A 16,999-nucleotide genomic window follows, 5' to 3' on the forward strand; every position below is an offset into this window, starting at 1 on the left:
GGAGATTGGCCAAGCAGTGAGTCTACTTTAAGGCACACATCCAATAAAGCACAACAACAAATGGAGCCACATGACCAGCTGAGAACCTCGGTGAAGCTGGAGGGGCATTTAACACCGTGACGTTTCCAGAACCTCACCCTCATTGGGGCTATTAGTGTGGCTGCAGTAATACCCAGATGATTTAGATGCAGGAGAGGAGCTCGCACAGCACTTCACCGCAACCAGATCCAGCTGTTTCTCGTTGAAAATGTGAGTTTTAAATGTGTAGAAGTCTCCAGGGGCCGAGGTTCACCATGGGATACCCCACACTCAACCCCCTAAAGCGCCACGCCTTTCTCTAGTCCCAGCTCCGCTTCGGGGCCTCACAATCACTACCAGGTGAGATTCTCTCCATCTTCCTGTCCCCCCCCTCCCTTCCTATCAGGTTTGTGGTCTGTCTGATCTGGTGCGAGTACTCCAGGGGTCCACATTCTGTACCGAACTGTACAGGAGACCTTATTCACAAATTAACCTCATCTATCAACACAGGAAGGGGAAAAGGAACACAGACAAATCTTTGAAGTGGGAATGGCGCAGCGTTACTAGCTTCAAAAACACATTTGGGTATGTAAACCTTCATTACAATAGCCCTTTAAAAGCCCTGCCAAGGCATCTGGCATTTGTTGGGACCTGGAACTGGATCCGTTTGTGAGGCAACTCCTACAGCCACCAGTCTGACAATCTGAGGGCCAAAGCTCACTGTACAGGGGAAATTAAAATGCACCTCCATGTGAAATGAAAACATACAAGCATATATATATACATCCTTCATGCAACATGAAACATGTCTCATAGCATTAGTATATACACAGTGTTTGTGGCTCATAGTGGCAAGCAGGGGTGATTGCACAAAAATCTTAACAGCGCTGGCATTTCCAACCTTGTAGGAGTAAATAAAGAACTTCTTGTATTTAAAATAAATTAAAACACCATTTTCTAAATGGGTGTTTGATCCTTCTTTGATTAATAGTGTTTGAGAAAGAAAAACACAATAAAAACAGAAAAAAGAAGACCAATTAGCGTAATATTTGATTGGCAATATAGTAGTGGTATGACACAAAGTCCAACAGTAATGAAAGCTATCTGCATCAATGGTTTCTACCTCTGCAGTCCATCTCACACAGGGGAAACATAAATCATTCACAAACTCCACAATTACATTTTAACATTTTAGAAAAGCATGGCCACTGTTGAGGGCGAGTCTGACCCAGACTGGAAATAAAATCTGCACATAAAGTTTAAGACTCCATATCCTTCACTTAATTCGGATTCAGACCAATTGGCACTAATGAGATGATGCAACGATCTGAACACACTTGGGAAGTGAGTCAACACAACACTAAGAATAATTGCTGGGAGTAGAAATTCCTTTTTGGAATGAGAGTTGTAGCGTGGGTCCTCTGGCAAGACGAGCCTGTAAGGCCACTTTTAAAGACATTACATTGTTTGTGTGAGTAGATACCCAGCCCTCTTTGTGCAGCAGTTAGAACATCTGGCGAAAATGTATCGTCAGCAAAGTTCAGATCACGTTGACCCATGTTGTTTAAGTTGATATACGTTTCCTTTCAAAGCAGCTTCGGGGTGGCCTGCAGCTGACATTTTGAGTTTGTGTCTCTTTTTGCCAACAGCATGACATAATATGAGGGAAGAATGAGCTCATCTACTGTGAATCGGGTGCTAACTTCAATTCATTTGTCTGAGTTACAACACCCTTCTCGCGTGGAGCCATTTTAAGGTGCACTAAGACGAAGCTAATCAAAAACTGTGCCTTCACTAACATTCATTAACATTCTTGTCTTTCCTTCTCTCGTTTCTTTCATCACTGCCAACACATTTGGTTCTCTACATACAGAAATTAAAAAACATAAAAATTATTAAAGCTACATTAAGCGATATATTTGATGTCTACATAGAATCAAAAGACTCTTGGGAAGTAAAATAGTTGCTTGTAGTACGAGTCCCACTGAGAATCAACACCCCAGAACCTATTTCTTGACATAAAGGCATAAAGGCGAGTGAAAATCAGACTTACATTTGTCAGTTGGCAGGAAAGGACTCCACGGTCCTCTGTTTTGTCTGTGTGTAACTTGTTTGTGAACACTTATTAAGGCAATAGTATATAATAGTATAGCATAGCTTTGTTGCTGTGGGTTTGGAGTCTTTCGCTTAATGCAGCTTTAAGCACACGTGCTTCAACATCAACAATGATGTCTTCAAAACAACATGCTCCTCTCTCTCTTACAGGAGAACAGGAGGTCATCAAGGTGTCTTTGAGAGGGGGCTCAGGCACCTGGCGATGGGATGCCGCCCCCTCAGTCAGTCCAGTGGTTGGGGAGTAGGTGGGGTGTGAGTGGTTTGGGAGGGAGGGAGGGAGCAGTGGGGCTTGGAGGCTGCAAGCTCTCCAGCTTTACCCCTTTCAAATAGACATACAAAGGGTTGCAGACTCATATTGACACTCTCAAACTTAATATCTTACACTCCTAGGACTTCTCACATAGCATCAGCAGTCTGCAGTGGGCAGCCTACAGAGTCAGGACCGCAGATGACCCCCACCCCCGGTATTGCCTGAACTAAACACTGTTGACTGCACAATCGAGGTTGAAGCCCCAGAGTTGGACGCCATCACACAGGTCTGAGGTCTGCAGGCTGCAGCCTCTGTTCCCTATAGCGTCAGCCCCCGTCACACGGGACCTGGATTGTGGTGATAGTTGTAATGGTTGCCGTGCTCGGAGTCTGCAATCTGCAGGCTGGGTTTCCTCGCTGGCTCTTCGCTATCAGCCTTGTCTGGCCTTGTGCAACGCGGAGGACGCTTCTTAAAGAAGTCGGACACAAAGTGCACCTGCAGAGGAGAGGAGAGAAGGAAAAGGGAAGGAGAGGACTTTAGCTTTGGTCACTTAGGGAATATTTTTAAGTATAAACGTGTAAGGGATACAGAGGAGGTAAGGTAAGGGCTGGGCTGGAAACTCTGATTGCATGTGTCTGGACAGTTCTATGCACAGCTGTTAAGTGACACACTCACACACATCTGAGAGGAACACACAGCGAGCAGGCACAACCCCTGAAGGCTATAAAACACGATGCCCAAGAGGGTCTCTACTGGCTCATAACATTTCAAAGGCCAAAAAAGCGGGCTCACTTCCTAATCAATCATACATGGACACACACATGCACTAACACACACTCCACCCCTCAGAATATCCACAAGGCGGTGCTGACAGCGGCTCACTCAAAAAAAGGGAAGTGGCCAAACAATAAAAGACGTCCAGCTGGATGGAGAGAGCAGAATGGACTTATTGCCTGAGACGCTGCCAGCTTCAGTGCGTTGCTTTGGATCAAGTCACACTTTGCTGCCGCCACACTACACTCCCCTTTTTTACTGCCAGACTGAAATGAAGCTGAAATATGGATTCTTCAGCGACTGTTGCACTTTGAAGGAGCAGAAAGATTTCCATTAAATGTCATTTTCTAAAGATCTGGACCCACCCGTTTGCTTTTACTCGAGCCAGAAACCACTGGAGTAAGACTCAAACTTAAGATGTCATCAGGTTTGAGGCTGGAGCTTCTTCACGGATAATTAAATGTCAAAGAATGTTGCCAGTATTTCTAGAGATAAATTTTAAACTCAATAGCTTTGAGCTAGTGACATATATATTAGTTTTTGTCGGCCTACACGATCTCAAACTTTCTATAAATTCCATTCACTGTATGAGCAGCTCAGCGTCTTGATACCCGACCAGAAGTTATGACTGTCTGATATGGAAATAGCATGTAGGAAATCTTAAATTTTGCAATGTTTGCTCTTGAGAGAAGTTGCCGTGGAGACTCACATTGAATACAGCAACAAGCGCTCCCTGCAGCAGCCCCACCAGCACGTCACTCCAGTGGTGCTTGTAATCAGAGACTCGGGTGTAACCCACATACACCGCAAAGGCCACCAGGAAGAACTGAATGGTGGGCCGGAGGAGTCTGGCCCACTTGGCCACCAGTCTAGCCTGCACGTAAAGCTGTAGGAAGTGGAAGAAGAGCATGGTGGTGGGGGGGGGGGGGGGGTCAGAAAAGAGAGAGAGATCAAGGGGGAGACTGTCAACTTGCTATTACACTGAAAAAATAAATACTTTTGGTCTCCATCAAAGGTTATCACACCATACAAGATTAGGATAATGTAAATGGTGTTTGGACCAACATCTACAGTATTTGCACTGAGATAGTGTTATATTAACAGACTTGGGGAGTAATGGAGTACATGGAACGCTGTTATGTTATGAGGATAAGAACTGTATCCCAATACTGTTACACTTAGTGGCACAAGTCTAACACAATGAGTGGAAATAAAGTGATAAAACGCTGCCATTATGTTGTGGGCCATGCAGATAAAAGGGAACAACATCACAAACAGCAGGATGGTTTATGCACTTTCCAGTTCATCAAGACATGCAACATGAATTTATAGGAAATGGGCAACCGCTTCAAATTTGTGTTCCTGCGAACATAATACGGGACAGGCTGGGAAATTTGCATGTTGGTTAATTTAATTTATATTGGTACTGCTGCTGCTCCAAGTTAAAATCCAGCTAAACTAATGTGCCAAATGAACCCAGTCCTTGGATGATGAGAGCATATTCACAGCTGGAAGGCATGATATTGGTATTGAGGTCATCCAAAAAGTAACAGAAAATAGTTACTTTAATATTGGGATACGTGGATTGGGTTACCGATTACAGTTAGTAATTAGTAATTGTCACAAATATATTATTAAAGTAGACCACCCAACCCAGTATATAAATATGCTGACAAAGCAGTAACGTAATGCAGCAGTCAAATTTCGGTTTTACAAGTCCTCTCTGTATTTGCTTAAAGAGATAGCACGCTGGGGGTTTCAGGGTAGATGGCCTCATACTCCAACACCAAAAACTGAAACGTCCATTCATATGAAGCTCGCCAAAGCAGTGGCTGCTATGTCTCAAATTGGATTTAACTGCAAAGGGTCGCTGTTGAATCAAATATATGCCCACTTTGGACTGAAACCCCTTTCTTACTGAAAAACAGCAGACATGGCATCACACTACACTACACCCCCTCCCCCACCCCCTCGTCACTGCAGTGAACACTGTAGGACATCACAGCCCAGTTTGCAGCATTTGCCTGGCAAAGCAGGTACTGACAGGAATGGGCACTGTGGTCGGTCTGTTCTTTCAAATGTTCTTTGAACTGAACAATGTTGCTTTGCTTGGCTATCTAGCGCTGGTCCCTGGCTTTTAACACAAAGGGATGAGGCCAAGGGTAATGAACTGGATAGGCCTGGAAGACAGAAAACAACACATGCCTTGCCTTCATCAGCGCTGGGAAAAAGGCAGCAGAGGCCTCCAGGTCATTTCTTTTAGCGTCCATATTCTTCCACTGAACTCATGCCTTGTCCTTTATGTCCACATGCACAAACCGCCTCTCTGAGCCTTTTTTTTAATCCCTCTCAACAATTAGCCCTCAAGTGCGGATCCAAATGCAAAAGCCTGTCATCAGATCCAGCTGGGGACCGTTGTGCCCAATTCACACCGAGATATCCGTTTCCTCATTTACCGTACATAGAGATTTGTACATACACTGTGTTTTAGGGCTTTTAGGAAGCTCACATGCTGTACTTACCGCTAGGAAGAGCATGCAGTACATTCCAAAAGAGGAGTGACCGGAGTAGAAGGACAATCTGGAGAAGAGAAACAATCAAATGTAATGCGTCGCACAGGATATTTAGAACTGCCCAATCCATTTGGCACCATTATTGTGTAAATGTGTTAGAATGTCAGCCCCCAGACTAACACGAGCATGAGATAATAAGTGTTAATTCAATTTTTTAATTACATATTGTCACCTCTAAGCATAATGATACAAGTATGCTATTATAAATCAGGGACGCACCGATACGGGACACCGGGCTGATACTCAAATAGCTGGATCAGGTATTGTGACAATTTGTCTATGTATTATTATCATTATTATAATTGGAAAGAAAGGTCAAGCCTGAATACATGAGATAAAAGATTGATCACAAGATTGATCCCTTAAGTGAGGCATACAGCTTATTAATTAAATACTGGTACTCTTTATCAGCACAAAGTCCTAATATTTGCATCGAGACTGCAAAAGTCGGATCAGTGCATCCCCGGCTATATTACCGGGATCTCGTCCTCCTACCTGGACTCTGTGACGTCACGAGGCTTGCCAGTGCAGTTGATCTCCTGCATGTATCCCGTGCAGACCTTAGGAAGACATACGGCCATGAAGTTCGGTCTCGGGCGCCCGATGGTGAACTTGGCGAGGTCGGTGAGCGACTGGCTAACAGAGGCTCCAAACAAGAAGGTGCCCACCACCTTGTAGAGGGCAGCTATATACTGGTTGAAGTCAGAATTAGAGTAAACCCTCTTGCTGTAGACCAGGTAAGCCTCTCCCGAGGAGATCTTAGGGAAGAGGGAGAACAATGAAAACAGCTTTCTTGAGGCAATCTTTAGCATCATTAGAAGGATGAAGGTGATGAGGTAAAACGTACAATGATGACGGTGCAGGAGATGGTGACAGCCGCCAGCATGCCATGGGTGATGGTGTCTGGTTTTAGGGGGTACATGATGCTCTCGTCATCACAGTAAACTCCTCTTTGATATGGCTTGAACAGGATGGTCATGACGATGAAGGGCAGTGCCGCTGTAGCCGCAACAAAGCAGAGAAACAACAGTGTGATGAGATTTATTTACTATGTTTGGAAAAATGACGCTTTTGGTAAAATAAGATGAACGCATTTGTCACAGCCTGGGTTATAACCGGGCACACAGACCAGGAACAAGGTCGATCCAAGTTAATGGACAAAATGTTTTTGGAATAACATATTTGTGCCTTTGCAGACATGACATCATTTTAAAAAAGCTGGGAAGTGAAAATGTTTCTCTAAGGATGCCAAATTGTTTTCTCTCTTTCCCTCTGGACCTCTAGGGTATAAAAACATAATGATGAAAACAACCCACAAGGACAAAAAAAAACATTCAGTAGTTAAATGTCAGGTTGAAATGCGCAGCAGGGAATTACAAAAATAAACAGTACAAAATAGTATTTATATACACAGGAATGTGGGCATATGTAAAAATCAAACATCACACACATACTCATCAGACACAAAGAGTACACACACACACTTCCAAGACTGGATACACAAACTACTGCAGACACAACTGTGGCTGTGTGCAAAAATAAGACCAAATATAGCTGCTCAAGGCTCCTGAGGGCACGAATATATATGTCCTTGAGATGTTCGGACACATCATCTCAGAAATACCTATCTTTCTCTCTCTGTTACGCACATTCACACTCACTTCACTGCATTCTGTTGATTTTGTGAAAGGCACATGCCCTTGACAAATATGTATTTATAATCACATGCTAATGAATACTTGAGCTGCCATTTTGCTCTTCGTCCATAAAGTCAAACCCCTCCGAAATTGAAGTAGAATGAAGGAAAATGTTGAAAATGTGTGAAAGACCTTACTTGATAAACAGAAATGGCCAATTTATTTAAAGTTTTCTTGAAAAAAAAGCTAAAAGAAGGTGATTTTAAAACATCGGCTGGCAGCTTGCGATTTCCATCTGTCATTATCTTTGACATTTCACACATAACAAGTGTAAAAAATTAATTGATAAATGGAAATAACCACGTTGCAGCCCTACTGAGGCCAGGTCTTGAGGCCAGTGTGGAAATGCCATTCAGCCCACATACTGTAGGCAAGAAAAACAGCCGTGAAAAAAACACTGCACACACTTGAAACGTGCTCTCACCAATAGTATTACATTTCTGTGTAAACGAGGAGTGCACCCCTCCCATTCTTTAAAAAAAAAAGAAGGTCTGCAGCTGACATAATTCTAGGAGGACTTCCAGCGAGACTGACTGATGAGAGACCAAGAGTCCACAAGCTGAAGACTGAGACTAGAAGGAAAATATACAACTGGATGGTGGATCAGGATTCAGCTGAGGTGAACACTCTGAAACACAGAGTTTAACTCCACCCTGAAAGGATTATGAAACGACAGCCTACTGTAAATGTATGAACACTTGACAAAACGCATGGCATGTTTTTTCTGAATTCTACAGCAGTGGGCTGAGCGGTTCAAAAAGATGTGAAGAAGGATGCATAACATGTTAACGTGACACTAAAACTGTAGCTCATTCTGAGAAAAAAAACCCTCATAAGCACGCAATTATGAATAAAACTCCCTGTAGTAAACACTGGACTTACTAATGAAACAGAGAAATTACCCTAATAAATGCCATAATTCACAATAAACAATACACAATAACACCTGTACAAAGGCATGCAGTGTGCCTCCCTCGTGTCTGACATCGCTTCTATCGGACGTGACATGAGATGAGTACGGATTGTTTAGTTACATGCCAACTGCACACATGTTCCTCACAGACTGTAAGGAGAGCGGCAAAATAGAAGCTTTGTGTTGAGAGGAGAGTAAACAATAGCGCTCTATAGGATGAACACATCATTACACATAGATGCCTGGTAACCCGGCCTAAGAGGAGCTGGGTTTAAACTAGACAAACAGGGAAGGAAAAAAAATACAAATAGAGAGAGCAATTTATTTCAACACAGTATTTATACACGGAAAAAGCTCTAATCTTCTGCTGACATTTAAAAAAAAAAAGAGGAGGAATCTCAACTCCCAAATCTTATATTAAAACACAGGATGTGAAAGTAAAAGAACACCCGTCTTATCATCCAAAATGGCCTTTAGTTTTGAGTGTACCGTACAAACTGGATATTTTGTTGGCAGGTTTATTATGGGTGAAATGCAAAATAAAAACAGAGCCAAACTAGATAAGTTAACCGGCTGCTGGCCAAAGTCTAAGTCCACATGTTTTCCTCTTAGCATCACCAACATCCTGTTGTGACAACCTGTTTTGTGTGAAAGGGGTACTAATCTTCTCATCCAGCTCCAGAAAGTGAATAGACATACTGCCCATACTTGCTTTAACCAATACATGCAGTAAAAATAAATTAGTACAGGCAATTTCACCAACCGACGCATGTTTAAATGCATGTACTGCCTCTCCCCGCTATTTGTCTAAAAACCCTCTTCTATCTGAGCAGCAGCAGCTGGAGGACACCTGTCCCTGCACAGCGACTTCCCACAAGCCACCGACCACCAGACGCCTACTGGGTCACTGTTATCACATCTACCAGCCATATGAGGACGTGGTAAACCGGGTGTATAAAGACATATTCCACATATTTTCCTTTCAGCACCACTAAAGTCCTGTTTGTGACGACCACAGCACAATATATGTTATCTTGTATTTAACGAACATCCTGCCTCAGACGTCCCTGAGATGTGAATTTATTGATGTGGCAGCTTCTGCATATGTATCCTGCTTCCTGGTTCCAGCTGGCAAGAGACCTTTCTATCTCATCATCACCTCACCAAACTGATAGTGAGTCATTACAGGAGTTATTACGACGACTACTAACGTAAAGCACTGCATATCTCTCTAGAACTGCTTGCTTTTAAACATGTTTAAACTATGTTTAAACTGCTTTTCTTTTAATGGCCACCCTGATGTTATATTATCTTAAACATTTCCAGACTCTTCATATATCCGGTATGGACACAAATTAAATTCACACGGCATGCCAAATATGCTATTTGATAACATAATATTATCAGACATGAAAATAAATATTGGTTTTTGGGGTTGGAGGGTTGAATCCATTGCTTGAGGGGCATTATGACAGGAAATCTGTTTCCACTCTGGATATTATGTCAGCCAATACCAACTTTTTAAGCTGAGTGGAACGTTTGCATTCAACACAACATTAAAAAGCAATTGAACTGCAAACAAACACAAAAGGAAAGACTTGCAATCCAACACATATCATTACTACATAATGTTTTAAAGCTGTGTGTAAGATTGGCCTGGACAAAGTCACGGGGGACGTTTATTTACTTTTTCCAGCATGGTGAATGTCACTCTAAAATGGCAGAAGGACATAATTATTTCTGGTGATGTGGTACAGCAACTTCAAGCTGTTTTATGAAGCTTTTAACACCTGCCAGAGCGAGGCCATTTATCACGGCGGAGCGAGAGAAAAATTAAGTGAAAAGCTTCAAAGAGAGGTGCCAGCAGCTAATGAAATATACCACCTTCTTCAACCCGACACGCTCACAAAGGGCTGAAAAGCTGCTGCGTGTACATCAACGACATTACATTCGTGGGTGTCATTTGTATTTATCTATTTAGCCGTATGCTAAAGGTTTTAATGAGTCTCTTTGCTCTTACTAAATCCTCTTAAACTTGGATTTTGCCAGTTTGCCACACACTTCATGGAATGAGTGAAGTCAGGGCACCTGGCCTTAAATAACCCTCCCATGGCTTGTAAAAAAAAAAAAAAAAAGAGGAATTTTTTCATTTCTGTGCTCATAAATGAAACACTAATTCAGCTGACACATGACTTCACCTTGATAGTAATAAATGACAAGCTTGGATGAAAATAAAAGCGCTCAAATTGAATGATGTTAGAAGATTGGCTTGCCGTCATGGGCAGAATGAGTGGTACATCCTGAGTGTGTCTCATGTGCCTCTGATCATATCTGCAAGGAACAAACCAGCCACTCTTAAAAAGTAGACACACACACACACACAGCTCAAAAATAGACCCTTCGGCAGGCAAAGTAGGTCTCTGGGAAACCACGAGACAAGCCCACAACCCAGACTGACACTGCTCCAAAGCTGCCTCCACTTTCTTAAAGACCAAGCCTCTGACTTGTGTGGTGGATTTATCCGTTGAGAAAACACATAAGAACATATACATGGAGGGAAGGTAGCAGAGTTGGGGGAGGGGATGAAGGAGAACCTTCTCTTTAGACACCTGCTTTTAAGGACGGAGGCAGGGAAACGCTGCCAATTTGGAATGTAGCCAGGAAGCTAATCTCCATCTGCCAGTCAAAAATCTCCTGCCAGAGCCCCAAATGGGAGTTTGTTTGAAGTCGCAGGATGCAGAGCTCAGGCTTTCCTGTCTCAGATTAAGGAAGGCCCATTTTAAAGGTTTTGGTTGGCTTCTGGGAAGTTTTAAGGCTTTTCATTGACCTGGTCGCCAATAGGCATTCATCCACCGAGGCACCTCGGTGTCTCCCTCTGCTGAAATGGGCATGAGGGCAACAGAGAGCCAAGTAACTGATGATGACTGCGTGCCAAGAGGAGCATTACACAGTCAGAGGACCATCACGGACATTTTTTTGCATTAATTGATACCACGGACAAACAAAGATGCCAGTGAGAGACGGGATATGCTTTTCTTCCATTTCGTCCACCACTGCTGATTCACATCCTGCATTCTGCAAAAAAAAATTCCCCCCTCTCTCTTATTCAATGTCATTCATTCTTCTCTCTGGAGCTGCATCTCTCTGCCTGTCATTCTCTTGATCGCAGCGTCCTCCAACACACTTCTCCTTCTGTCGTAAATATAGAGGCCTCGATGGGATGGCGCTTTATTTAGCTGGCAGATGTGCAATTACCAAGAACCATTTGGACCACAATAGCACTCTGGGGCTGAGCCTGTCCTCTATCTGGCTCACTTTCTTTCTTTCTTTCTTTCTTTCTTTTGTGGCTTGTGTGTTTTTTTTTTAATCACAGTAAGTCTTTTGACACTAAAGAAAAAAGTCAACGTCTTCATCATCTGGAAGTTGGTTCAGTGGTTTGAGAGTGCCTCACACCTACTTGCCCTGCTTTCTCTGACATAACCTGCTGCACCTGTAAAACCATGTGGACGGACAATTATTCTGCTCAATTTGAAAAACATACAGTCTGGGTTTTCATTATGCATATTTTCAAAGTGTGTAAAGCTTGAGTGTGTGTGTGTGTGTGTGTGTGTGTGTGTGTGTGTGTGTGTGTGTGTGTGTCTCAGGGGTGTTCTCCTGCCCCAGCACTGCCCTGTTTGGTCTCAAACTTTCCTTTAGGGTCACAGCTGGAACATTTGCTCCTCCTACATTTCTTCGACTCACATTTCTCGTCTTTCCAGCTCGAAGGTCACTCTGGGAGTTCCTTCTTTCTATATTCAACCCCCTTTCCAATCCATCTTTTCCATCTGTTGATAGCTATTGTTTCCTCTCACAATACCGCCATTCTTTCTTTAATTGTCACCCACTGGGTCACTCTTTATCGGTGACTCAATCTGACTTATATGCCTCCAACTGTCCTCCCCTCCCACTGTGGACGAGGAAAGAGGAAGGCTGTTTTTTTAATGTTTCCACTTGTTTTCTTTCCAGCTCCCTTTTGTTTCCTCCTTCCAATTCAAAACATGCGTGTTTGAAATGACAGCAAGACACCTTTGGCACCAACGCTCTAACAACATGCTGTTACAGACCTTTACAAGGTGGCTCAAAACAAAACAACTAAAAAGCTCCCTCCTTCTGACTGTCTCACCCCAAGCTGGACTGACTAATGTGGAAGGTATGTGCTGAGCCTACAACCTCTGCCGCTGTTGGCCTCTGGAATTCTAATTCACACGAGGAACGCCCAACTTTACCAGTCACACCAAATCCTCCTGCTGCTGCTGCTGGTGGTGCCCCATTCTTTATTTTTAATCCTGCCGTTTGGCTCCGTCCATCATTTACGCATGCTTAGGTCTAAGCAGTGCAGAAGGAGACAGGGTGGCAGGCGAGGGCGTAGTAGTGGTGGGAGGGCAGCTAAATCCGGCAATCAAAGAGTCTGGGTTTCGGAGGGGATCAAAGATGTCGGCCACACAGGTTTAAACCTCGACCATGAAGGTCTGCAGAAAGAGTTAGAACTATCATGAATGGGGCTGAGCTTCTCTGAAAGGTTAATACATGTGTTGCTGTGTCGTCTGCACATCATTGCTATATATATATATATATATATATATATATATATATATATATATATATATATATATACACTGATTATTCAGTATGGAAATCACTATGTTCAGCGGTTGCCTGACACCAGTGATATTGTTTGTGTTTCTCCAAATGAGGAACACATTTCCCAAATTTCTGGTCCCTGTCCAAAAGGTAATCTTTGCTTACTCTGGCTTCCCTTGTGTGTGTGCACATTTTCTCTTTACTGGAAAGAATAAACATGTTGGCAGGACTTATAATCAACTGCCTTTAAAAAGACACTGGAAAGCTACAAAAGAACAGCAGGCACTAACTGTTTTTACGTGCAAAGCATTTAAGGAAGTTTCTCATGAAACAAAGTAAGGTGGTTGAAACTGTCAATTTTCTCTTCATTCATGTCCTAAAACAACAACTACTATTAGAATGACATCAAAGGGACACTCACAATGGTGCCTCTCTCTCAAATTCCCACATGCTCACTGTTGAGCTTTTTAAAATCCGTGTACTTGAAGGTCTCAAAATAAAATGTGATTTCTCATCCACTTTAGAGCATGACTGGTAAAAGACTTAAGCAATTAAGGTCATTGCGGGAAAGAAGAAGAAGAAGCCAGGCTCATATTTCTCAGGAGGGATGTGCCTGTTTGTTAAAAGGGCTTCAGTTTCCATGACAGAGCTCTCCTGAGGAAAACAATTCCCATCGAGCGTCTTTGCGGCATTTCACTGAGAACTCGGGGCAATCCGTCTTCCCAACACAACAGCATGAGAGGCCCAGCTCCCCGGAGACGCTGCAGCACCAACAAACTCTAACAGACATCCAGCGAGGTCAAAGAGCGGAGCACGGGGATGTTCACATGCACCCACAGTCTAACAGGAGGAAGATACTGCGAGGAAAACATAGCAGCTCTTTGTTTACGGCAGTGGGGCGTTGGGAGCTAACTCTATTGTAGAGCAGGTAATTAATAGGTCAATAACAAGATGCTAATACAAAAAAAGTAATAACCCCACTGTGTGTATGTATGGGAAGACTCTCTGCAAGCTCAAATACACAGGAGTAGTATAACCACAACACTAATTAAGCTGTGCGTGCGTCAGACTTTACAGAACTGGTTTGAAACTTAACACCAAAGCCGCCACATGGAAAAACAAAATTGTGCGTGAGCGTGTCTTGCACCAATTCGTTGCCTCGAGGCCTTTTCGTCCCGCATACTTACTTTGAGTATCAAACACATTACTCATAACACACAATCGACAACACGCATAACACAACAGCAAAACGCTCCTCATCCGACACCCGAACCAGCTTCATCTGCAGACTGCACCTACGACTCAGAGCCGTGGAGAGGTATGGGAGAGCAGGGAGAGGTTAAACCCCGGCCTTTCCTCCCTGTGCTCTCAGCCAACACCCACCGTCTATTTGTGCTGAGTGTAGACTTACAGAGGAGGAGAGAAGAAGGGAGGGATACAATGAAGAAAGAATGAAGAAGGGAGGCCGAGCTTCAAATGAACAATAAACTCATGACCCAGGCTGATATTTAATGTCCTCCTTGATGAGTCAGACAGGGTTCTTAACTGTAAAATAGAAGGATAATACAACAAACTTTGTCTTTGAGGTATTAGTAAACTGCTTCTTGGTTATCAGCAAACCATTTTGGATCAGATTTCTCCATTAAGAGGTTCAGCGATACTGTTTGAACATAAAGGAGGGCACAACAACAGTTGTTAGTTGGACCTGTGCAGGGCAGGGTGTGAATGACAGAGAGCACGCCAAAGAGATCGCTCTGTGATTGTATGACATAACAAAAGATAGATACATAAACCAGGCTGGATGAGTAGAGGACAGGAGATTGAGTGAGATGTTTAGAGGCAGCTTTAGAGAAGAAATGGCCACTGTAGAAGAAAAGATGAAGATGTTAAGAGCAGAGTCAAAACTCTGTTTCCATATAGGTTAATGGTTAGCATAATTACAAGCGCTACCATGTTATTATTATATGGCTGGGGCAACCTCACATAAGCTTGGGGTTGACTTGACATTTTTTTGGGTGGCTGACGTGGGTGGCAAAGGGGAACGGCGAGGCAAAAGGGTGGGATGCCGCGATCCAGACCTGACCGATCAACCAAACCCAGACGTTAATCCCAGACTTGTGACAGCAAAATGGTGAGGCTTATCAAGTTCAGCAGTCTGTGGATGTTCCCACAGACAGAAAAACACCCCTAAGCTCTCCAAAAGGCCAGGGGGGTGGGGGTCGGGGGGAACTGAAACTGCACAGCAGAGCAGATCCGCACAAGCATGTGCCGCCATCCTTTCTACATTCTCCCTCTAACTTCCACCACTATCACCGTTGCAGACACAACAGGGGATGAACCAGCCAGACCGTTACGCAACACACGTCTGTCAACGGCTTGAAGGCATTAATACAGAAACCCAAAGTCCCACCACAGTGGTACATTCCACATACACACAAAATCTCTGAGGCTGAAAAAAGAAAAAAAATCCCCTGCAGTGAGGACTTCTCACTTTTACAGTTTTTCGTGTGATATAAAAGGTTTTTATTCATGAATCTAAGTTAAATGATGCATCTATTGATTGTTATCAGCAGCAATAGTGAGTGGCTGATATTGCTTTTCCACTGAGCCATTGTATGCGTGTGTGTCGTCATGGCAAAATGTGACACCTATTGTAACAGGAACTACCACAGATGTGGTTTTGAGTGCTTTTCCGGGTGTTTATATGTCTGTCAGGGGACATACACAACTTTACAGGTTTGTAGTTGTGATCACAGTGAATTCAGAGTACAAAGACGGGTGTGGTTTGGACAAGAACACCAGGAGTAGATGAGTAAGAAGTGTGGACAATTACAATTACCTTTCATTAACAATTACATAAGTTAATGGAAGGCTTTAAAACCAATGTCATGACACTTGTGGTCCTCCATATATCACGTCATATTCAATAAAGACTGTGAGCAAAAGACAACACCTCATTATTTGTTCATCGCTCAGAGGAGGAAAGAGACAAACACACGTGGTGTCGTTACTCCAACAATGGAAAACAACAAGCTAACCCTGTGGAAAACTGTTTAAAAAGTTTAAAGCAAAACAATGGTTTGTGGAGCAATGTGGTAGTCACATCCTGAGAAATGCACTGTATGTGGGAAGTGGGAGAATTTTGGAGCAAATTCCTGGCAGACAAAATATTGTCGAAAATAAGGAATAAGAGGCACACACACACACACACACGCGCGCGCACACACACACGTATCACATTTCCATAAACAAACATTGAGCTTCCTGAGGCTCAGCAAAGCCCAGCACACTTTTTGCTGAGTAGCTTGGAGCGTGCAGCAGGCCTGAGAGTGGAATCAACGCATTCCCTCGTGTTTCTCCATGGTGCCACTTTATGTCACGTTTCAGCCTGGACCATATTACAGTTGGCATCTGCATAAACGGGATCACTGCTCTTTTATAATATTGGACTGCACCGGAAACACAGTTGCTTTATTGGCTTTGCCTTTGCTGGAGGAAATAGGTTCGTTGTTGTCCCGCGGATCTTTCCTCTAATTAAAAACACATGTCTTCGTGTCACTTTAACGTCTAAATAAAATACATAATACCCCAGTTGCTGTCATGGGTGCATAACACACCAAGCGGCATGCAAGAAACTGCTGCAAACACAAACATATGATCTTTATCAGAATATCAGGTATGCTATGTCTCGCTGACGACAATAACATAAGATCTTAGATAAGAGGCAGATTATGCTGACGTATAGTTTGGCACTGGGGTCCATAACTTACCAACTACAACGCACAGCACGTCGATCACCACGTACAGCTTCTTCTTCCTCGGGTCCTTCATCTTCTTTCCGTTCATTCACTTTAAAAAAAAAAATCAATAACTTCAAAAAAATGGGAGAGTTACTTCTTTGTGAAAGAGGCCAACAAGTCCATCGGCGTCGGCTCGCTTTAGAATAAAAGTGCAGGCTATGTAAACAGCCTGGTAACCGGCACTACGAGTTCTTCCGGGATCCCCTTCCCTTCCCTACCTGTGCTGACATTGACAGTAA

General features: G+C 43.3%; 1 protein-coding gene across 1 annotated transcript; it reads right to left on the minus strand.

The window, feature by feature from the left end:
* Positions 1-2,600: 2,600 nt before the first annotated feature.
* plpp2b (phospholipid phosphatase 2b) lies at positions 2,601-16,806 on the minus strand (the record flags this gene model as incomplete). The annotated part of the gene is made up of 6 exons (XM_079220549.1): positions 2,601-2,878; positions 3,867-4,043; positions 5,680-5,737; positions 6,226-6,488; positions 6,578-6,729; positions 16,731-16,806. The coding sequence occupies 6 exons, from the start codon at positions 16,804-16,806 to the stop codon at positions 2,720-2,722; spliced, it is 885 nt and encodes a 294-aa protein (XP_079076675.1). The 3' UTR covers positions 2,601-2,719.
* Positions 16,807-16,999: the final 193 nt, after the last annotated feature.

Source organism: Taurulus bubalis, assembly GCF_910589615.1.
Source record: "Taurulus bubalis genome assembly, chromosome: 7".
Taxonomy (NCBI): Eukaryota; Metazoa; Chordata; class Actinopteri; order Perciformes; family Cottidae; genus Taurulus; species Taurulus bubalis.